General features: G+C 40.9%; 1 protein-coding gene across 1 annotated transcript in view; it reads left to right on the forward strand.

Annotated features, from left to right (window-relative positions):
• Positions 1–25088, forward strand: part of elp4 (elongator acetyltransferase complex subunit 4) — a 234993-nt gene that overhangs the window by 45038 nt on the left and 164867 nt on the right. The window contains exons 3-5 of the mRNA XM_034188702.1: positions 3789–3910; positions 16201–16335; positions 21256–21392. Of these exons, the coding sequence (XP_034044593.1) occupies positions 3789–3910; positions 16201–16335; positions 21256–21392 (394 nt within the window). The remainder of the gene's footprint in view (positions 1–3788; positions 3911–16200; positions 16336–21255; positions 21393–25088) is intronic.

Genomic DNA, 25088 nt, shown 5'->3' on the forward strand with positions numbered 1-25088 from the left:
GGAATTCTCCGGATGTTCAGGGATGATGCGTCAGGATGTCATTCCCAAGCTGTCAGCTTTATGCCCATTACCTTACACTGACACTGCTGCTTTTGTCCTCGTGCCCACTGTTTTGCATTGTGTGGAGAAGCCTATGAATTCTATACAAAATGTTGATTGTGACAAGCAGCAAAAGTAACATGCTGGGGAGAGTTATGTGCCCTCCATTGGGGCTTTCATGGTGATTATTTGGCCTTTTTGTTGTTTTGAGGTGTAGAATAGCCTGGTGTCTACTTTTTCCAATTAGATAAAGGCTACCTTTAGGAAGGAGATGTTCGGAGTTACTTGCCAATTCAGTGAATAACGTTTAAGCTGTTGACATTTCTTACTATGTGATGTCAATGTCATTGAGGAGGATCCCACTCACTCGGTTCAGAAAGTGTTGATATAATTTGGTTTTAAAAAAAAAGTTTTTTTAAATGGCCAAGACTAAAAGTGCTGCTGATGTAATATTATCTATATTATAAAACCCAAGTGGCCTTTGTGTGCGTGCATGTATATGACCTCAGTCACTGTGGAACTAGGGAGAGCTGACATTTGCTGTTTGGTATGCTTATGTATTTTAGGTCAAGGATGAACACCACCAAAACAGAATGTTGATAGGACAAATATTTTTTTGGAGAAATTAGTGATATTAGCTAACAACAGTGAACAATGAACACTGTGCTTCAATGCACCATGGGAGGTTGGAGTTTTGGGGGTTTAAAATGTTGTTATTGTGGTTCATGTTATTTTAACAGTGTTGTTAGCGTTGTTGATTTATTGTGTTTTTGTAGTTCAATTGGTTTAGTCAGTTTAATTAAGTGTCATGTTGCCGTTACCATGAGTGAAAAGTGTAGTGCTTTTGATGTCATCTCTGTTTGTGGGTGTGCAAAATTAAAACCACCTGCTTGTGACAGAATGCAGAAATGGCAGAAAGCTCTACGTGCATGCGTGCGTACAGTAGTGTTCAGAATAATAGTAGTGCTGTGTGACTAAAAAGATTAATCCAGGTTTTGAGTATATTTCTTATTGTTACATGGGAAACAAGGTACCAGTAGATTCTCACAAATCCAACAAGACCAAGCATTCATGATATGCACACTCTTAAGGCTATGAAATTGGGCTATTAGTTAAAAAAGTAGAAAAGGGGGTGTTCACAATAATAGTAGCATCTGCTGTTGACGTTACAAACTCAATATTATGTTCAAACTGCTTTTTTAGCAATCCTGTGAATCACTAAACTAGTTCATAACCACAGTTTTTCATGATTTCTTCACATCTGCGAGGCATTAATTTTGTTGGTTTGGAACCAGGATTTTGCTCATTTATTTGTGTGCTTGAGGTCATTGTCTTGTTGAAACACCCATTTCAAGGGCATGTCCTCTTCAGCATAACATGACCTCTTCAAGTATTTTGACATATCCAAACTGATCCATGATACCTGGTATGCGGTATATAGGCCCAACACCATCGTAGGAGAAACATGCCCATATCATGATGCTTGCACCACCATGCTTCACTGTCTTCACTGTGATCTGTGGCTTGAATTCAGAGTTTGGGGTCATCTCACAAACTGTCTGTGGCCCTTGGACCCAAAAAGAACAATTTTACTCTCATCAGTCTCAGTCCACAAAATATTCCTCCATTTCTCTTTAGGCCAGTTGATGTGTTCTTTGGCAAATTGTAACCTCTTCTGCACATGTCTTTTATTTAACAGAGGGACTTAGCGGGGATTCTTGCAAATAAATTAGCTTCACACAGGCATCTTCTAACTGTCACAGCACTTACAGGTAACTCCAGACTGTCTTTGATCATCCTGGAGCTGATCAATGGATGAGCCTTTGCCATTCTGGTTATTCTTCTATCCATTTTGATGGTTGTTTTCCGTTTTCTTCCACGCGTCTCTGGTTTTTTTTTTTTTTTTGTCCATTTTAAAGCATTGGAGATCATTGTAGATGAACAGCCTATAATTTTTTGCACCTGCGTATAAGTTTTCCCCTCTCCAATCAACTTTTTAATGAAACTATGCTGTTCTTCTGAACAATGTCTTGAATGTCCCATTTTCCTCAGGCTTTCAAAGAGAAAAGCATGTTCAACAGGTGCTGGCTTCATCCTTAAATAGGGGACACCTGATTCACACCTGTTTGTTCCACAAAATTGATGAACTCACTGACTGTATGCCACACTACTATTATTGTGAACACCCCCTTTTCTACGTTTTTTTTTTTTTTACTAATAGCCCAATATCATAGCCTTAAGAGTGTGCATATCATGAATGCTTGGTCTTGTTGGATTTGTGAGAATCTACTGAATCTACTTGTACCTTGTTTCCCATGTAACAATAAGAAATATACTCAAAACCTGGATGAATCTTTTTAGTCACATAGCACTACTATTATTCTGAACACTACTGTACATACTTGCATATAACTTCCATCACGGACACACTCAAGCTGAGATTTGCCGTTTAGTATGCTGATGTATTTTGGTTCAAGGATGAACGCTGTCAAAACAGAACATTGACAGGACTAATGTGTTTGGAGAAACTACAGATACTCGTATTTGGCTAGCTAACAACACTGAACAATGGACGTTGATCATTACATTCTGGACTCACATGCCAGTTCAGCAAGGAGCGCTAAATCATCTATATATTAAATGCTTGCTTGTATGATTTTATTGAGCAAGTTCAATGTAAGTACACGATGTAATTGTAAATTTGTTAAAAACACATGGCACAAGAAAGTGAAAATACGTATTTCCATTGTGGTTCATTTAAAAAATCAAATGACAAATTAGAAGTAATAATAAAATAATAAAAATAATAGTCATTACAATAACAATAAAATAATAATAATAGTGTATATATGATAATAAGAACCTAAACAATTTAGAAATACATCAAGAAAGTAAATTAACATTAGAAAATTACGTAATTAACAGGAAATAAAAGGGCTTAGTTCCTTTTCTAAAAATGTTTGAGGTCTAAGGTTGTAAAAACATTCTGGACTCACACACCATTCCAACTCATTATAGAAACTTTGCACAATTTATTACTACCCTTGAAAAATGTCAGCTACCTATTTTATAAACACTACCCAATGTAGAATCCATGGATCCCCACGGCAAGTTAAAATCATAATCCTCATAAGAAAAAAAAACAGTTTGAGTGAGTGTATGTCAGCAATCTTTTTGAGTCCAGCCTCTATCCCGTGTTTCCTCTGTCTCATTTTGTCAGCTGGCCTAACAGATATGTTTCTTGGTGTTGAATGAGAAGGTTCAGGTAAATACTATAGAAGGGTGTCTTTTTTTTCCTCCTCTGCTCCTGGTCTGGATGTGATTGGTGAAAGTGGATGGGGATACCGTTGACATCCTGACAGGGGAGCTGTGATACCCAGCTGGCTCAGTGAGACCTGTGTCCCTGTTCCATGCTGACAGGCACTGCATCTGTTACCTACAAGAAGTAGCCACAATAGGGTCCTTTATATCAATTACAGTCAGCTGCTGTGATGTGTTCATGAACTGCTACATCTCTGCTTTTGAATGTCAAAACGGATGGACAAAACCCATTATATGTTGGAAATGATTCAAAGTTTTGAGAGGTTGATATGCAGTATTTTTCAGAAGGATGATGTTCTTTCTGTATCCACTTGTCCTCACCCTGGGCTTTGCAGAAGATGCTAATGAGTCAGAGTGATTAATTTATATATTGCAGTTTTGAAGTTTGGCTGACTGTCAGTTCTTTCTCTCTCTCTCTCTCTTTGTAGAGGAGGACCGATATGATAGCTACTCTCGTATGATCCTGAAGTACTTCTTGGCAGAAGGAGTGGTGTGTCAGCATGAACTTTTTGTAGCAGCAGCTCATGATAACCCACATGACATCTTACAGGTATTGGAGGTGATTGTGTTGAGCTCCTGTATGCCCACTCAATGGAAATTTGTCACATTGCTTAGTGTTTTTTTTTTTTCTCCACCCCACACAGTTTGAGAAGCAATCCAAAAAGAAGTTAAAATGTCCTCATAATGTCGCCTTAAATTGACTGACTGCTTTTTTTTTTAAAAGAGTTCAAAAAGAGCTGATGTATACAGAGCTCCAAGTGTCTACTACAGATGATAAAGTTGGCCTTTTTTGTACCAAATGACCTGCGGAGTTTTATAAGTAATATTATGAGTATTACGGTGAGGATGATGTTTATTATTATTATTACGAGCTAGGCATATTATTACTAACTAGGCATAGCCATAACATAGCTGCTACTTGCGTAAACTAGTTCAAAGGTGGAATTTTCAAAAGTGGAATTAGTGGCACAGATTTTTATGAAATCCTTTCCATGTGTATGGCAAAATGTGTTTCCAACAGAAATGAAATGGATATTACAGTGAAAGGAAATGCAGTCATGTCCATTCATTAACGATAACGCTCTGTTAAAAGAATAAAACGTAGCAACTGGGCAAACAGCTTTTCTTGAGTTATCTGCTTGAGGAAATACCATTTAGGCAAAGCAGGCAGCACACAAAACATATGGTTTCTTTGATAAATTAGTTCAGAATGAAAGATTTTAACCAAAACAAACTTATTTATATGATATTAATATTTATAACTTTATTTATGAAGCACTTTCAGTTACGGTGCATCCAGAAAGTATTCACAGTACTTCACTTTTTCCACATTTCATGTTGCAGCCTTATTCCAAAATGGATGAAATTATTTTCTTTTTTCCCACAAAATTCTATACACAGTACCCCATAATGAGGATGTGAAAAAGTTTTTTTTTGTTGTTTTTTTTTTTTAGATTTTTGCAAATTTATTAAAAACAAAAAACAGTGAGAAATCACATGCACATATGTATTCACAGATTTTGCCATGAAGGTCAGAGCTGAGCTCAGGTGCATCCTGTTTCCACTGATCATCCTTGAGATCTTTCTGTAGCTTAATTGGAGTCCACCTGGGGTAAATTCAGTTGATAGGACATGATTTGGAAAGGCACACACCTGTCTACATATAATGTCTGTTGTGTGGGCCGCTGAAGAGGAGGTACTGCTGGCCCACCACCACTAGAGGGCGCCCTGCCTGGACTGCGGGCTCCAGGCACCAGAGGGCGCTGCCGCCTCACAGGAGCAGCCAGGACGACAGCTGTCATCCATCACTAGAGACAGCTGATCCCAATCAAGACGGAGGTATATCAGCAGGACGGCATCTCCACCTCATTTGCCGAGATATCGCCATACCTAAGAGGTAACGTACTCAGCCGATTGTATTCTTGACGATAATACCTTGTTGCTTGTGTGTTGGATAGCAGATAGTGAGTAATACAGCGGGAGATTGTATTGGACTTCTTGGATATGTACTCACACTCCTGCACTCACCAGTATTTTCCTGACGAGAGGTGGAGGTGGACTCTCCACCCTCCGTTTTGCTGGGTGCAGCCGCATCCACACCTGACTGTTTCTGTTTCCTGCCAGCAGTACCGGATCCGGCGAGCGGAGGCAGTGGCCACCTGGGAATTCGGGACTTGGCGGCTCCAGTATCCCCGGGGTCCGGTGGCGGCGGAGATCGGGTTGGTTCCGGTTCGACTTGGACAGACGTCTCCTATCGTCGAGCCTGCCCACACGACACCTTTGAATTAGACTTAATCTCTCTATTGTTATCAGTTGTATTTGTTGTGCCCTTTTTTTCACAACAGTAAAAACAGTATATTTGATTCCTCCATTGTCCGTTCATTGTCGCCCCCTGTTGTGGGTCCGTGTTCCTACACTTTCACAACAATGTCCCACAGTTGACAGTGCATGTCAGAGCACAAACCAAACATGAAGTCAAAGGAATTGTCTGTAGACCTCTGAAACAGGATTGTCTCAAGGCACAAATGTGGGAAAGGGTACAAAAACATTTCTGCTGCTTTAAAGGTCCCAATGAGCACAGTGGCCTCCATCATCAGTAAATGGAAGGACTCATCGTAAAGCTGGCTGCATGTCTAAACTGAGCGATCGGGGGAGAAGGGCCTTAGAAAGGTGACCAAGAACCTGATGATCACTCTGACAGACCTCCAGCATTCCTCTGTGGAGAGAGGAGAACCTTCCAGAAGGACAAGCATCTCTGCAGCAACCCACCAATCAGGTCTGTATGGTAGAGTGGCCAGACAGAAGCCATTCCTTAGTAAAAGGCACATGGCAGCACATCTGGAGTTCTCTGGTCTGATGAGACAAAGATTGAACTCTTTGGCATGAATACCAGGCATCATGTTTGGAGGAAACCAGGCACCATCACTACAGTGAAGCACGGTGGTGGCAACATCATGCTGTGGGGATGTTTTTTAGCAGCAAGAACTGGGAGACTAGTCAGGATTGAGGGAAAGATGAATGCAGCAATGTACAGAGTCATCCTGGATGAAAACCTGCTCCAGAGTGCTCTTGACCTCAGACTGGGGCGATGGTTCATCTTTCAGCGAGACAATGACCCAAAGCACAAAGCCAAGATATCAAAGGAGTGGCTTCAGGAAAACTCTGTGAATGTCCTTGAGTGGCCCAGTCAGAGCCCAGACCTGAATCCAATTGAATATGTCTGGAGAGATCTGAAAATGTATGTGCACTCCATCCAATCTGATGAAGCTTGAGACATGCTGCAAAGAGGAATGGACAAAACTGTCCAAAGATAGGTGCGCCAAGCTTGTGGCATCATATTCAAGAAGACTTGAGGCTGTAATTGCTGCCAAAGGTGCATTAAAGTATTGATCAAAGTGTGTGAATACTTTTGTACATGCGATTTCTTAGTTTTTTTTATGTTTAATCAATTTTCAAAAATTAAAAAAAACTTTTTTCATGTTGTCATTATGAGGTGTTGTGTGTAGAATTTTGAGGGAAAAAATGAATTTACTCCATTTTGGAATAAGACTGTCACATAACAAAATGTGGAAAATGTGAAGCACTGTCAATACTTTCCGGATGCACTGTAAGTATTTGAAAGTGTTTTACAATGTAAAAACAAACATTAAACACTCAAAATAAGGACTACAACAAAAAAAAGAGCAGACAAGAACGGAGACAAAAATTCAGCTCCGCAATTAAACATATCCACAGTGCATTAATTTCAGTTGTTTCATTCAATTGTTGAATGAAGACTGTGTACTAAAGCAGCACAGTGTTATCACTGTTGCCTGACAGAGAGAAGGTCCCAGGTTTGTGCCTGACATGGTCCTTTGTGTGCAGTGTTTGTATTTTTTCCCGTGTTTGTGTGGGTTCCCTCCTCATACTTCCAAAGACATGGAGGTTAGATGAATTAGTAACTTTAAAGTGGAAATGAGAGTGAATGTGTTTCTCTGGCTGTATGTTTCGGCCCTGCAGTGGGCTACTGGCCTGTCCAGGGCATACTCTGCCTTTCACCAAGTGACAGCTGGGATAGGCTTCAGCCCCTCCGTGACCCATAACTGAAATATGTAGGTTCAGGAAATGAATGGGCTGTATGGTAATTGTTGATAGTAGGACAGAAGCAAATATCTAAATGCCAACAGATGAATATCTAATGGCAATAGGCGGACTATTCCACAACCACGATAGGCCCCACAGCTTTTTGCTCAATAAGTCAACACCCTGAGGCTGGCTCATAAGGTTCAACAAGTACTGTGAAATAGGGTTTTTATGTGAACAAAACCTAGATATCAGCCCTTATGTGAACAGGGAGCCAGTGAAGAGAGGCTAACACCGAAGCAATATGGTTCAATTACAGTTTCTGATCAAAACTGTAGCAGCGGTATTCTGAATCATTTTGAAGACTTCTAATGTTACTTTGTGGTTAATCAGAAGATAAATTCTATCAGACATAAAAGCGTAATTCCGAGCCTCTGCATCTGCTAAAAAACGGGATTGGGATTATCATTGAGATGTTCCAAAAGTGAAAAGTGCATTTCCAGTCCACTCTCTAATGTGGACTATGAAAAAACAAGGACTGATCAAAACTCAGACCAACATTTTTCACTTATTAATTTATCATGTTGATTCACAGAATCAGCCAGATTGTGGTAAATTCATGTGTTTGACCTATGGTCAAGATGTCTCTGTCCTGAAGAGCCAGTAACCACTATGTCAATTTTTTATGATTTCAAAAGTAGAACATGAGATTATATTGAGCCAGTCTTGCAATATAATATAATTCTCTCAAAAATTCTTGAAAGGGTAGTTGTAAAACAGCTAACTGATCATCTGCAGAGGAATGGTCTATTTGAAGAGTTTGTCAGGTTTTAGAATTCATCATAGTACAGAAACAGCATTAGTGAAGGTTACAAATGATCTTCTTATGGCCTCGGACAGTGGACTCATCTCTGTGCTTGTTCTGTTAGACCTCAGTGCTGCTTTTGATACTGTTGACCATAAAATTTTATTACAGAGATTAGAGCATGCCATAGGTATTAAAGGCACTGCGCTGCAGTGGTTTGAATCATATTTGTCTAATAGATTACAATTTGTTCATGTAAATGGGGAATCTTCTTCACAGACTAAAGTTAATTATGGAGTTCCACAAGGTTCTGTGCTAGGACCAATTTTATTCACTTTATACATGCTTCCCTTAGGCAGTATTATTAGACAGTATTGCTTAAATTTTCATTGTTACGCAGATGATACCCAGCTTTATCTATCCATGAAGCCAGAGGACACACACCAATTAGCTAAACTGCAGGATTGTCTTACAGACATAAAGACATGGATGACCTCTAATTTCCTGCTTTTAAACTCAGATAAAACTGAAGTTATTGTACTTGGCCCCACAAATCTTAGAAACATGGTGTCTAACCAGATCCTTACTCTGGATGGCATTACCCTGACCTCTAGTAATACTGTGAGAAATCTTGGAGTCATTTTTGATCAGGATATGTCATTCAAAGCGCATATTAAACAAATATGTAGGACTGCTTTTTTGCATTTACGCAATATCTCTAAAATCAGAAAGGTCTTGTCTCAGAGTGATGCTGAAAAACTAATTCATGCATTTATTTCCTCTAGGCTGGACTATTGTAATTCATTATTATCAGGTTGTCCTAAAAGTTCCCTAAAAAGCCTTCAGTTAATTCAAAATGCTGCAGCTAGAGTACTGACGGGGACTAGAAGGAGAGAGCATATCTCACCCATATTGGCCTCTCTTCATTGGCTTCCTGTTAATTCTAGAATAGAATTTAAAATTCTTCTTCTTACTTATAAGGTTTTGAATAATCAGGTCCCATCTTATCTTAGGGACCTCGTAGTACCATATCACCCCAATAGAGCGCTTCGCTCTCAGACTGCAGGCTTACTTGTAGTTCCTAGGGTTTGTAAGAGTAGAATGGGATGCAGAGCCTTCAGCTTTCAGGCTCCTCTCCTGTGGAACCAGCTCCCAATTCAGATCAGGGAGACAGACACCCTCTCTACTTTTAAGATTAGGCTTAAAACTTTCCTTTTTGCTAAAGCTTATAGTTAGGGCTGGATCAGGTGACCCTGAACCATCCCTTAGTTATGCTGCTATAGACGTAGACTGCTGGGGGGGTTCCCATGATGCACTGTTTCTTTCTCTTTTTGCTCTGTATGCACCACTCTGCATTTAATCATTAGTGATCGATCTCTGCTCCCCTCCACAGCATGTCTTTTTCCTGGTTCTCTCCCTCAGCCCCAACCAGTCCCAGCAGAAGACTGCCCCTCCCTGAGCCTGGTTCTGCTGGAGGTTTCTTCCTGTTAAAAGGGAGTTTTTCCTTCCCACTGTAGCCAAGTGCTTGCTCACAGGGAGTCGTTTTGACCGTTGGGGTTTTACATAATTATTGTATGGCCTTGCCTTACAATATAAAGCGCCTTGGGGCAACTGTTTGTTGTGATTTGGCGCTATATAAAAAAATTGATTGATTGATTGATTGAATATACTAGATAACCTGCAACAAAAGACAACATACAATACATCTACTTATCATCAGCATTACTGTCAAATCAAATCAAATCAAATCAATTTTATTTATACGAGGTCTGTCCAAAAAGTATCGGACCTTTTTACTTTTTGCAAAAACCATATGGATTTGAATCATGTGTGATTGCATCAGCCAAGCTTGAACCTTCGTGCACATGCGTGAGTTTTTTCATGCCTGTCGGTTGCGTCATTCGCCTGTGAGCAGGCTTTGTGTGAGCAGTGGTCCACCCCTCTCATCGGATTTTTATTGCGAATAAATGATTAAATTGTGTATGAGCTGGACATGCCCCAACATGTCCTGTGAGGCTTCTACACGGCGTTGCTTTGCGCCATGTGGCTCCGCCGCGACGCGCAGAATTCCTCCGCTCCTGTTTCCATGACAAAAACTCCTGTAAACAGTGGAATGTGCCGTTCATTTCTAAATTGGACGCTGTCTTGATCCGGTATGTCGTCTGACTAGCACAGGAAATGCGGAAGACGTAGACATCGGCACATTGAGACAGACGTGTGGAGGAATTCCACGCATTGCGGCGGAGCCGCATGGCGCAAAGCAACACCATGATGAAGCCTCACAGGACATGTTGGGGCATGTCCAGCTCATGCACAATTTCTCGGATACTCACACGACTGAAAAGCAACCGGAAGCCGTCTGAAAGCCATCTGAAAGCCGTCCTGTGAGACCAACACGGAGGTGGTTTTGTCCCGCGCCATGAGCGGCACGGTGGCGCAATCCTCCGCTTCTCTTTCCATGAAAAAAAAACTCCTGTAACAGTAGAATGTGCCGAAAAAGTGCTGATGTCGACGCCTTCTGCCTTTTTTGTGAAAGTCAGACGACGTCTTGGATCAACAAAGCCTTCACGTTGGAAATGATCTGGTTGTTTCAGCGGGGTTTGAGCCTGTTGATCGGCGCTCGGAGCGCGCCGCGCTCTCAGACGCTGTGGGCGGTCTTTAAACCGGCTGGAGCAGTCCTTAATCTGTGTAATCGCCATAAAATCGTCGCTGAAAGCCATCTAAATTTTCCGAATGGTGTCCAGCTGGAGGTCTCTCACAGTTTCTGGAAAAATTTGATGCAGCAAAGCTCCAAATCGTTCAGACATTTATTCGCAATAAAAATCCGACGAGAGGGGTGGACCACTGCTCACACAAAGCCTGCTCACAGGCGAATGACGCAACCGACAGGCGTGAAAAAACTCACACATGAGCACGAAGGTTCAAGCTTGGCTGATGCAATCACACGTGATTCAAATCCATATGGTTTTTGCAAAAAATAAAAAGGTCTGATACTTTTTGGACAGACCTCGTATAGCGCCAAATCACAACAAACAGTTGCCCCAAGGCACTTTATATTGTAAGGCAAAAGCCATACAATAATTACAGAAAAACCCCAACGGTCAAAACGACCCCCTGTGAGCAAGCACTTGGCGACAGTGGGAAGGAAAAACTCCCTTTTAACAGGAAGAAACCAGCGGAACCAGGCTCAGGGAGGGGCAGTCTTCTGCTGGGACTGGTTGGGGCTGAGGGGAGAGAATCAGGAAAAAGACATGCTGTGGAAGAGAGCAGAGATCAGTCACTAATGATTAAATGCATAGTGGTGCATACAGAGCAAAAAGAGAAAGAAACACTCAGTGCATCATGGGAACCCCCCAACAGTCTAAGTCTATAGCAGCATAACTAAGGGATGGTTCAGGGTCACCTGATCCAGCCCTAACTATAAGCTTTAGCAAAAAGGAAAGTTTTAAGCCTAATCTTAAAAGTAGAGAGGGTGTCTGTCTCCCTGATCCGAATTGGGAGCTGGTTCCACAGGAGAGGAGCCTGAAAGCTGAAGGCTCTGCCTCCCATTCTACTCTTAAAAACCCTAGGAACTACAAGTAAGCCTGTAGTCTGAGAGCGAAGCGCTCTATTGGGGTGATATGGTACTATGAGGTCCCTAAGATAAGATGGGACCTGATTATTCAAAACCTTATAAGTAAGAAGAATAATTTTAAATTCTATTCTAGAATTAACAGGAAGCCAATGAAGAGAGGCCAATATGGGTGAGATATGCTCTCTCCTTCTAGTCCCCGTCAGTACTCTAGCTGCAGCATTTTGAATTAACTGAAGGCTTTTCAGGGAACTTTTAGGGCAACCTGATAATAATGAATTACAGTAGTCCAGCCTAGAGGAAATAAATGCATGAATTAGTTTTTCAGCATCACTCTGAGACAAGACCTTTCTAATTTTAGAGATATTGCGCAAATGCAAAAAAGCAGTCCTACATATTTGCTTAATATACGCATTGAAGGACATATCCTGATCAAAAATGACTCCAAGATTTCTCACAGTATTACTAGAGGTCAGGGTAATGCCATCCAGAGTAAGGATCTGGTTAGACACCATGTTTCTACGATTTGTGGTGCCAAGTACAATAACTTCAGTTTTATCTGAATTTAAAAGCAGGAAATTAGAGGTCATCCATGTCTTTATGTCTGTAAGACATTCCTGCTGTGAAAGTTAATCCCAAGCACCGGTCTAGTGTGACAGCATACGCTGATGCCTGGGTCACCACACCCACCACCCTATAAAACACGCCTTGATGACTGGATGGTAGACAGCCAGTCCATCCTGAGATCTTGAAAGTAACCATCTATTTACCATAGCCAGGTGAAACATCGGTGTCTCCTTGGCCTTCTGCACCTACTGTCTATGCAACACTGCGGCACCCACGTGCTTGATCATGTGCAGGAAAACATGCCAAATGGCCACAATGTGATGGCTGCCGTTCCCTCACAATGCAAGTGATACTGCTCATCTGACTCTCCGTCAATAACTGTTTGTTTGACACAGTAATTCCAATGGTACCCAAGGATAACGCAAAAGAAACTTAGTACCAATGACACTGGTTAGCATCCAAGTCTCACAACCTTACAGTCAGACAGGAAGCAACAGAATCCTATGGACTTGGAGGCTTGTTCTCCTGTAAAAGCATCTCTGTCCAGTAATATCAAGTTCTTCCTGGGCGCCGCTTGATCTCAGATACAAGCATTAAATAGTGTTGGAGCCAGAACACATCGCTGCTGTATGCCAGTATTCACTGGATAAAATTCAGAGATTCTGCCCCCGCTCCACACAGTGTTCATAGTATAGACTGGCTATGGTGTCTAGCAACTTATTTGGGATTAGGCCTGCGAAATATGAGGAAAACTTGCGATATGCAATACCACTGTACAGTATTGTGACAACGATGTTACTTGCGATAATAAACAAATATTAACGACCACGTAGGCATTTCCACTGAGAGTTCATTCGATAAGGTTTGTGGCTCAGCACAGTGGTAGAAAACTAATCTTACGTGTAAAGTTTACTTTTTAGATCTAAAACACAGGTTTTATATAAATATATAAATTGTTGATTTAACTTGACTTGAGTGTGCATTTTTATGGTTCTATTAAAACAAAAGTAGAATTCAATGATTTCCACCACTGATGCTATGAAGCTCAGGCTCTTTTTCATTGCGGATCCCAGTTAAGTTTAGATTTAGTTTACAAATTTAATTATAGTTAGTGAGAAATGTCAGCTACCTGCTAATATTACTATATCAGTGTTTCAGCAAAGTGTTTGAACAAAACGTCACCTCTTTCTCTCCACTCATCTGTGTTATGTTGGATTCAGCTGTCCATCATCAGTCAACAAAATCTTGTAGTATTCGGCTTGATTTTGTTGACCAGCTGTGGTGGTGTTTGGCTGACTTCAGGCTGTGACTTTTCAATAGATAAAAAAAAAAAAAATCCTTAAAAGTACCAGAAATCACTGTTCACCTTCTAAACTCACCCAGTGTAATTTCTGTTACCTCTGACATACCACAGTGGGGTGGTCCTCTACAGTATGACAAAAATAAAAATGTGACTTTTTTAAGGTGCTTCCTGACAAAATTGCTCATCTTGATGAGAAAATGTTTTGTGCAAAATTTTATTTTGATAAGACTGTTCTAACTACTGCTGCACGCAGGGTGGAAATTGCAGTGGTTGAGCATATTGATGCAAACCAGCAATAGTAATGTACCTGTTCACAAATGAAATACAAATTGAAACAACAATCCTTTAACTGACCATACAGGAGAGATAAAAAAGTATTACGTCACTGTCCACCTATTTGGTGAAAACAAACAGTCATGGGGAGTGGCGTTTTGTTCAGATTTTCTTCACCTCCAGGAACTGACGTTGATGCCACTCAACAACTTGCAGCAGGTATCAGCGCTGCTGTTCATCCTTCAGTAGGATGTAATTGTAATCCTGGATAAGTGCAACTCCTCGCTCAGCAGAATCAGTGACAGCAGCAATGTTATCCAGGACCTGCTATGATGACTGGAATGATGGGTCACCCTCCCGCTCTGAGGGGTCCTTGATGACAAAGTCCATGTTGACGTTGAATGCCTCAAAAATGAGACCTGAGGCAGATGTAACAAAATCTGCCACTAATGTATCCAGTCCATAACTCAAAATGTCACTCACGTCACAAAAACCAGGGGCCTGGCAGCGGTGGCTAATATTTTTCAAATCTCATGAAATTTCACCCAATTTATTTTTACCCCTAAAGGAACCAAAAAATGAAGAAGCACCTTGAAAATGTTGAAGTTTGTTTTTCAGGACCTCCCTAATATACCACAGTTTAACCAAAAACCCAATTGTGAACTCTTCTTTCTGGCTTCCCGCTGTACTCACTGTGAAAATATTGAGCGTCACCACTTCAGGGTCAACTCTTATCTTACATTTGTGATATACCACAGAAATAAATGTACTTTGTAAATTCCAATAGCTTGCAGACTGGTGGCCCTGGGTATATTTTGCCACAGTAGTGGGAGAAAAAATTGTCGTAATATGTTTGTTGTTATAAACTGTCTTGTCAGCTGACAAGGCCTGTTTATAATCAGACAAGAAATCATGTCATTCTGGACCACACCTGGGCATTCTACGGCCCGCGGGCAGTATCCGGTCCTTTGGCTTACTTGGACCGGCCTGCAAATCTGTACATTCTTTTTTCTTTCAAATAAGTTTATTGCACATTCATAACATGCAGTGTGTCAATGAAACACAAACATTTTAGATAAATTTATCTAATCAGCAATTCAGTACAGAATCAGACCAGAAACGGTACTAAAAGATTTTCATTTTTGTCTTAGGCCTTCAGGACACAAGGTCAGATAGGACCCCAAGTGGAAGCATTGCACTCGGTAATAGTTCCCAAGATCACCGCTATACTAAAAATTTCTAATTAGAACATCAAACCGTTTATTTATATTGGAATAAAATTATTATTGTGTAGACTTGAGTTTAGCCTTTTGGCCCGGCCCTCCACAATATTTTCTGTTTCTCATTTGGCCCGTTCCAAAAAATAATTGCCCACCCCTGTTCTGGACAGTGGGGCTACCTGAGAGCTTGATGGTGACGTGGTTGTAACATTTCTGAAATGTTTTCAGATATGTGCATTTGTTAAGGGCACTGTAGCCCCAGAAACTGACTGCCATCCAGCATACAGGAGGCGGGCCTCTCTCCCACTGATTGATAGTGGGAGGGGTCACCGCCTCACCCTCTCTTTACATATCAAAGACTTATTAAGAGAGAGGCAACTCCCTGTGGGGATATATCACATCATTTATTGTTTTCGCAGTTACATTCACAATATGCTAATCTGTAGAGGCTACGGTTGTAGTGTATGTGCCGTGTTTACATGTTCAGAAAAACCAAGAAAGAAACCTGAATCTTTTAGCTGCGATACAATAAACCCAAGTTTACTTACAGAAGCTCAGTAATCAGATTACACTTACCACTTTTTCAAATTTGGGCTATACAGCACTATACAAAAATTTAAGGTGCCTAAATGTTTATAAATAATGAAGAACTGAAAAATATCAAAATTTAAATAGCTAAAAATTATTTTTTGGAAATTGCATCCAACACCTTTTAGTTTCAGTTTATGAGAAAATTACATTGTATTTACTCATGTTTTTACATTCATTCTCTTTCCATAACAAAGCAACACACCATAGATATGCAGAACAAGATTGATTCAATTGATGTTTTGTATCTTGAAAATCAGATATATTTTATAAAAAAAAAAATTGTGGAAAAAAAAAAGTTTCAGGGCCATTAATGTTGGAACATAGGTGTTTTCCCATTTCAAATTAAAACAAAAAGAAAACTCAGATGCTGCTCAAAAATCAAAGTACTGCATGTACTTAAATTTGTGTTGATGGTGTCCCCCCCCACCTCCTCCTTCTCCAAACACAGGAACTGCCTGCTCCCATCTTGGATGACATTGCCGTCAACAAACCAGTAGAGCAACACAGGCTTTGTCATAACCCTCAGGATAATCCAGATGCCATGAAGATTGCTTGGCGCTATCAGAATCTTCCAAAGGTCTCGGTAAGCAGGTGGCTTTACGTGATATCACTTAAAGCCACAGTCTCAGATTTGTCTCACAAAAGCCAGAGGGGTCCACATTCTCTTTGCTTAAGCCCCGGTCACATCACACTAACAAAGGATAATGAAGCCCAAACGAAACAAGAAATCTGGACTTTCATTGACTTTCTGAGGCATCGTTTAACCTTCGTCAAACCTCGTTCCTGCAGCTGGAGTTTCGTCAGAATTTTTAAACTGTTTTGAAAATTTTGAATTGAATACCAACGACAACCACAATTTATCCATATTTCCTTCTTCTTTCTTTCTTGAGGGTTTCCGATCGTTTGCTTAGTCTTTGTAATGTTACAATTTTGTTTGACTTTTGTCCAACCTCCCAAGTCCAGCATATTGAATGAAGGTTGATGACATCTGAACAAATGAATAACTAAAGCTTCAACGAGCTGAACAAAACATCCTTGTATCGCTGATGAATCGTCCATGTGTGGGATGAAAAAGAAACATTTTCATATAGAAACAAAGAGAGACAAACAAAATCCCGCACCTGCAAGTACTGCAGACGTGAGGCTGGTTGCACTCAATCTCATACCTGCTTTTGGTCATCGTGAATGTTTCATTTTGATTTTATTTAAAGCGTCGAGGTCAGCGTTCCCTTCATTTTTCTTTTGTTACTTTTGGTTTTGTTTCGTTCCTTTTTTGCTCTTGATTCGCAGGCTTTTCTGTGATTGGAAAGGTGTAGGATCTTTTGTCCACCTTTTCTCAATGATTTGTGACTTTTTGCCTTTTTATCCTTCGTCCAGATATCGCCGTGTGCCGTGTGACCAGGCCCTTACACACCACTAAGTGATTACACTGATGAATACAGCTATGAGTGGAAAGGAGATATTTGTCACTACTACTGTTAGTTCACAACTACTGCAGGGTAAACATGCAAGGTCTTGCAACAACTTTGAGACTTTTCCCATTCCATTGAATGGGAAAGTGTGTCCAAACATTTGGCTGGTACCTATTTAAATCCAGCCTAATCTCTTCACTTAAATAATTCATCAAGCTGTCCGGTATTCCTCATTGGTAAAGATAAAACACAGTCAGGTTTTCCGTGCCACTCCAGCTACCAGCAATACACCCCAGACACACATGTACGTGCACGTCTTGAATTCGGTTTGAGCCAAATTGAGTTTGAAGCATATGTAGGATGAGCCACATTTGAAAGACAGGTCTGAACGCTGTCCGGCTAGAACGTAATCTGGATTGAATCTGTCTTGCACTGGATTGCAAACCCCAGTCTGAACGGGGCCTAAGGCTGACGAGGATCTGGAGCCTATCCCAGCAGCCATTGGCCAAGAGGCAGGATACACCCTGGATAGGCCGCCAGTCTATCGCAAGGCCGACACATGCAGACAGACTCTTTTGCACTCTGACTCACAACTGTAAATCAAATCAAATCAATTTTATTTATATAGCGCCAAATCACAACAAACAGTTGCCCCAAGGCGCTTTATATTGTAAGGCAAAGCCATACAATAATTACGGAAAAACCCCAACGGTCAAAACGACCCCCTGTGAGCAAGCACTTGGCGACAGTGAGAAGGAAAAACTCCCTTTTAACAGGAAGAAACCTCCAGCAGAACCAGGCTCAGGGAGGGGCAGTCTTCTGCTGGGACTGGTTGGGGCTGAGGGAGAGAACCAGGAAAAAGACATGCTGTGGAGGGGAGCAGAGATCAATCACTAATGATTAAATGTAGAGTGGTGCATACATGAAGATTGCTGATGACCGTAAGTCAACTTACGGTCATCAGTTCACCTAATTTGCATATTTGTAGAAGTGGAAAGAAGCCAAAGCACTGTAGGAAGCTTGTGGAAACACTGAGAGAACATACAAACTTCATGCAGAAAGGACCAGGTGGGATGCAGATCTTGGACTTTCTTGCTTTGAGGAAACAGTGCTAACCACTAATCCACATACCACATGATTTTAGCATTTTTCGCTCAAATGTGGCCCTGCGACAGACTGGCGTCCTGTCCTGGGTGTACCCTGCCTCATGCCCTATGACTGCTGGGATAGGCTCCAGCCCCCCGCGACCCTTAATTGGACTAAGCGGTAGAAGATGAATGAATGAATGTATACTGAATGACAGGTAACATCATCATATTACTAGTTTGAAAAGTCCTCCTTCTGCCTTTGTTAACATCAATGACTGTCTGATTTAGTGGTTTAGAAATGGTCTCTACTGCTGATAGTGAAGTGGGGTACGTCCTGGACAGGCCACCAGTCTCAACTTGGTATTCCATTGCTGATATTTGACACCAGTTGGCTACTTTTATAGAGCAAGTAGCTTTGTGGATAAGGAGCTGCCCTGTCAAACTGTAGACCTGAGTTTGAATCCTGCTCATGCTATCTTTCTGTGCCCTTGGAAAAGACACTTAATCTGCATGATCTCAGTCCATCCAGCTGTTAATGGGTACTTGCCTTAACAGGGGAAGTAACTTGTGTTGGTCTGGCATCCCGTCCAGAGGAAATCATAGAGTCTTGTCTGTTACACCTTGCAGATTTGGGAGATAAGCGCCAGCCTGATAGGCCTCAGGGCTTATATAGGACTTACTAGCTACGTTTTGGGCCACAATAACGAATATGATACCCCATCAGGCCCTGAAATCTCGTGTAATAGGTGGTAAAAGTAGCATTGCAGGACAGTCTGAGCAATCAGGAAGTTTTTGAATATGTTGAAAACAATGGTGACATGGGGATATATCATGATCCAAAACATTAAATAGTCCACTGTAATTTGTACAGATGGGGGTAATATTTTGCAAAAGTCAGGCATTTGAGTGATGCAAGCACAGAATGAGTGCAGATCAGAGCAGAGAGGATGGATTTTGGTATGCATGCATGAGGAAACAGTATAAAACGGGATTGTCACCTTATCTTTTGCATCATAACTCCACAATTGCTTACAGGAGCGGTACTGGACTCGCACATACCATGGGTCTTACTTTGATTTTACAGATGGCTTTGCTTGTTTGCTTTTTTGTTGTTGTTCTTTCTTTTTGTTGTTGTTGTTGTTGTTGTGGGTGGGGGTGCATTTTAAAATAAATAATTTCTTCTTGAATGTGGATTTGGCTAGTCACTTATTTTGATGCCAGACAACAATCAGTTAAAATACAGTGTAGATTGTGTTCTTTTTTTGGAGCATGCGGTGGCCGATTATTAGAACGGGATGAAACTGGCCAGAGCAGGAAGTCGTGCTCTTCAACAGAAAACAGTTTTGACATTATATTTTGACTGACACAGCTTGTTTAACACCTCTGTGACATATGTAACAGAAGGACCCAGCCTCCCAAATCCTCTAATTTTACCTCAGATTATTAAAAGCTCCCCCCACACACAATTTCTCAGTAGCCCAGGATTATAGCTGTATTTCAAAATCACAAAAATACCTGAATATGCAAAGTGAGAAGTGCTGCATCACATGTAATACCACCTTAATTGAAGTGATAAAAAACTGTTCTAAATACACTTTGTACTGCAGCAATAAATTGTGCTGTGTATGTTCATGATGCCCCATTTAAATTCATAGACTGCACAGTTTGTTTTTATACATTAAAATATTTCTGTAATCATTTTTAATGAGTGAGTTTTTTTCTAATTTTTGTGGGTTTATGAGAGCTTTATATTTCTATGCTTGTATGTACTTTGTATTTTGAGGGTTTTGATATCTTCAAATAAATTGTAAATGTGATTAATTTAGATTAATCAGTAAAAAAGCTTGTAATTAATTAGACTAATTCTTTTACTCGCCTAACAGCACTTGTGTACACACACACATACACACACACACACACATGTGCCTGCACCCCTGGTTTGCCTGGGAAACAAGACTACTTTGCAGCTTGTGCATTGACATGTCTGCTCGCTCAAGCCTGTGACCCAGACCTGCGCCTGTGTCTTTCTCCAAATCCCTGCCTTTCCCCCTGCTAGGGTCGGCAGCCCTACACTCTTTCTTCCGCTTTGAGTAAAACTGACCCTCCCCTTCTTCTCTGCAGTCTCCCTCCTTCGGTCTATAATCCATATCGCTATGTGGATTAACAGCACAGTGTGTCCCTAGGGATCCTCTCCCTCTTTCTTTCTCCCTGGAAACTTCTTTATATCTCTGTCCTTTCCTCACCTCTCCCCCTTCCCCTGTAAAATCGTCTTTACAAACCACTAGTAAGCCTCGTCAGAGGATTTGCATCCCAAATTCACCCCCAGACTCAACGCTACTTTGCTCTTTACACACACCTCTCCTGACATAACCCAATGTGTCGCTTTCTCGATGAAGACATCAGATCAAAGGTGAGGCCATCAGGGCGGGGATGGAACGCTAAGCGGGTTGCCTAGCTCACAAAGAGAAGATGAGCGCCTGACCCCCCTGGCCCGCTGACCCCCTCGTTCTACCAGGAGAGGGACACACCAGGGGCCTTAATCCAGATTAGAAGTAGATTAAGGCCCCCTCGAACAATGGAATCCCTGGTTTCACTGAGAGAGAAAAGCTAAAACTCTCTCTTTTAGCTGCAGGAAAACATCCGCCTTCCCCAGCGTCCCCGACACATTTGCTTTCACAGTCAGAAGTGGACATTTATGTGACGAAATGATTAAGCGCTTGATCGTAGTGGTTATTTAGCTTCTCTGCTGTAGGAATTTTGAGGAATGACCCATAAACAATGCAATTGCATTACCATAGTATTCTGAAGCACACTCATTTAACATATTAGAAAGGCAAATAAGATTATTTTACTTCATAAAAGTCTTTGTCAAATTAGCTGAATCCACTTTGTTTGTGTACCTCGGGCAGAAATAGATGACCGAGAATGATTTTGAGTCCTGTTTTATTTTGGGCTATGGTTTTCATTTGCTTAAACACTAGTTTGATTCTTTGACCCCTTCAGACTGCCCTGGCATCTTCATCCAGATTTGGGCACTACTATGATGTCTCCAAGACGATGGAGCCAGAAATTCGTCAGGCAGCCAAGTGCCACTGCTTCTACCTTCCAGAACATCCTATGCAGTCATCACCCACACACAGGTAAAACGACAAGACACCATCCACAGAACACACGAGAACCGATGAGACACCATCCCCAGAACACAGGTACACAAACATGACATCATCCACAAAACACAGATACACAAATCAGATGCCATCTACAGAACACAAGTTAGCAAACATACCATCCACACAATTCAGTTGTTTTATCTGCAACAATGCCAAAAGTAGGGCTGCAGCTCACGATAATGTTTGTAATCATTTATTCTTTCATCTATTTATTTGATTAATCCCATGATTTTTTTTAATCTGTTAGTTTATTGATTGTTTCCTGATTAGCCGATTGTGATTAATTTGCCAGTAAATCATATTCATAAATTCTACCAACAGTTTGCAACCTTGCAGTCAAGTGTTTTGACATATAAAGTATTTATTTTACCACTTTTAAAAAAATCACAATATATAAAGGATTTAAAGCAGAGGCCTCAAATTGATTCCAGAAATAGTCAAGAGGGTGCAGGTTTTCTTTGCAGCCACTGACTCCACCAGGTGATTTCACTGATTAACATCACTTTAAGCAGATGGAATCAGTTAATCAGTGAAATCGCCTGGTGGAGTGGGTGGTTGCAAAGAAAATCTGCACCCTCTTGACTCTTTCTGGAATCAGTTTGAGACCGCTGATTTTAAGCGTCAAACATTTAAAAAGGCAGTCATAGATAATTGAATATATATATATATATATATATATATACTTGTATATATAAGAAAATGTTGTACACAACTTTGCCCCTTACTGAGACACAAAAGGACAGAAAATACAATCCTGGTATATTTTATAAGAAACAGCAGTTATTTTCATTATTGATCTGTTGATCATTATCTGGATTAGTCCATTAGTCATTTGGTCCATAAAATGTCAAAATGAAGTGTTTCTCAAAGCCCACAATGACATCCTCAAATACCTTGTTTTGTCCAACCTGGATGTCACGGATTGTTGTGATTCAGCAGCACGAAATATACATTTATCTATTGGTTCATCATATTGTCACAAAAAGGGCAAAATTTTCATCATGGCAGCACAAATTCATTCTAACTCATTTCGTGATGGCTGCACGTAATTAAAAGTGCAGCAGGGGGTTGGGGTAGTTAGGGTTAGGGGAAGGAGTAGAGTTAGGTTAAGGTTAGGGTTGGGGTAATAGTGATTTAAAAAGAAACCTTGTCATGAAAATTTGAATCATTTCGTGATGGGAAGACAAACAAAAAACGTGAGACTGGGCTGTTTTGTCAGTAATTCAAAGATAGTTTACTGTCGGAGAGAAGTAAAGAAACCAGAACATTGAAGCTGAAATTAGAGAATTTGGACCAAAAATAACACTCAAATCAATTAATTAATTACCAAAATAGCTGGCGATTCCATTAATAATTAAAATGTATCTTGAGGCTAAAGATCAACATATTTTAATGTACATCACACAATATAGTAAATACTTCATCCATTGGATGTAATGTGCTTGTATCTTTGTCAGAAAAAAACATTTAAGGTTATTTTGGCTTTCCTGCAGACACTCAATTATGGGAATTTAACAAGCTGTACATTTTATTATTGTTATTATTACTACTACTACTAAGTGCAGACACAACAATGGCTTTTATTGTAATTTTTATTCATTTTCATTTTAATGATTTGCATAAAAATGGCATTGCTGATTTCTCTGAAATGCATTCATACTTTAAAATGAAGAACACTGCCATATTTATTCGAATGTCATAATTGGAAATGACATGAAAGCACTTTTTTATTTTTGATAAATAAAATGAAAGAAAATAGATTGAATTGCTAAATGCACTTGCATTTGTATTAAGGGGAGGGGAGGTGATGGTCTAGTGGTTAAGGTGTTGGGCTTGAGTCCAGAAGATCATGGGTTCAAATCCCCGCCTGACTGGAAAAACACTAAGGGCCCTTGAGCAAGGCCTTTAATCCCCTATCCCCTATATGTGTAGTGAGCGCCTTGTTTGGCAGCACCCTGACATCGGGGTGAATGTGAGGCATAATTGTAAAGCGCTTTGAGCGTCTGATGCAGATGCAAAAGTGCAATATAAATGCAGTCCATTTATTAACTCACCAATAACATCAGTGTGTGTGTGTCACTGATCCTGTGTAGCTTTCCATTGGTCAGAGATACTCTGTCTCTTGGAGAGGTTGTGTATGTCTATTCAAATAAGGGTCCTATTTACTCAGCGTCTGTTTGATTTCTCCCATGTTGAGTGTACTTAGGGTTCAGAGGTCATCCAGACTCTTTACGGAGCGAGTGCTGTTGAACACACAAGGGCACACGAAGGCGCACTCGCACACGCTTTGTAAATAAAGCAATCTGTAGCACAGGATGAGGAGAAGGCTTTATAGAACCCCTCTGCCTCTATTTTAGCAAACAGAGACTGTTTAACAAAAGCACCCATGCAAACACATTAGAGTCTGAGGACACTAAATTTAAAGGGCACATTTTGACAAACACAGACCATGAAGTCTGCCGTGTTAGTTAATATTATGGAAATGATCAGGTTATGACGTTAATAATGTTTATTTACTGTGAACAAGTGAAGTATTAAATGTCTTCTTGTGCTGAGATTTTGTGACGGTGACACAGTGGCCCCGTGCCATTGCTGATCTCAATGGGTTATAGATCTTGCAGACATTTTGACAGCAGGGAACTACACCTGCACCACACTATTATGGAGACACAATAGTGACACACACACATGGCACATTACACACGCACATGCACCACACAAACTCCAAAGCAGGCTACTCCCCCATGCACATGTCCACAGCCCCATGTTGATACGCTAGCTGTTAAATTGCTCCGTTTCACTTGAAGGCATAATTGGCACAAATTGCTCTCTAGGTGATACAGATCCTGTTGTTTAAGACCAAGCATCCCCCTCCTCAGCTCCTTTTCCCTCTCACTGAAAGAGGAGCACTGAGATAAAGACACTTCCTTGCATATGATCCTAATTAGCTGACGCGCTAGCCCCTGTAGCTAAGCACCTAAACCTTATTGGTACCTGATTGAGGCATGCTCAGTAGGGGTAACTCAAACACAATGCCATCCTGCACAATGGCTGCCAACCAGAGGCAATCTCTCACTCAACTGCATGTCAAACCATCCCAGCCCCCTATGTCAGAGCAGGAACATGGGCAGAGAGGCCAAGCAGGGTAGGTGTTCCTCTTTCACCAATCCAGCACTATCATTAGCCCCAGCGGGGTCAGGAGGCACCATTGTTGGGCTGAATAAGTGAAATGGAGTACATAGATACACTTGGTACAAGTGTAATCAACACAAGTGTGTATTGCTGTTCTTTATGCAGGGCTATTGACGTGTGACCAATCTATGTGTATCAGCTTTTATGGCCTGCAGGTCAAATTGACAACTGACATAGCAGCCCAGTGTGACTCACGACAGAGTGGTCATTACAATGGTGAGGAGTTCTTAAGTGGTGAGGCCTGTGTAAAAAAAAAAGAAAAAAAAAAAAAGAGGAGGTTAAAGTGCCTGTTGGGCATCCTATAGACACATGGTGTGTTCAATAATCATCTGTCCCTGTTGCTTAATGTAATGTCAGTGGATCTCTGTGCCCTTTGTCACTGGTGCACATCTTACCACTGATGAAACACCAAAATGCTGTTCCTTTTTTATTTTAAGTAGCCCATTAATTCCCCTTCCTAGTTATCATCTTTGT

Source organism: Thalassophryne amazonica, chromosome 2 (genome assembly GCF_902500255.1).
Source record: "Thalassophryne amazonica chromosome 2, fThaAma1.1, whole genome shotgun sequence".
Lineage (NCBI taxonomy): Eukaryota > Metazoa > Chordata > Actinopteri > Batrachoidiformes > Batrachoididae > Thalassophryne > Thalassophryne amazonica.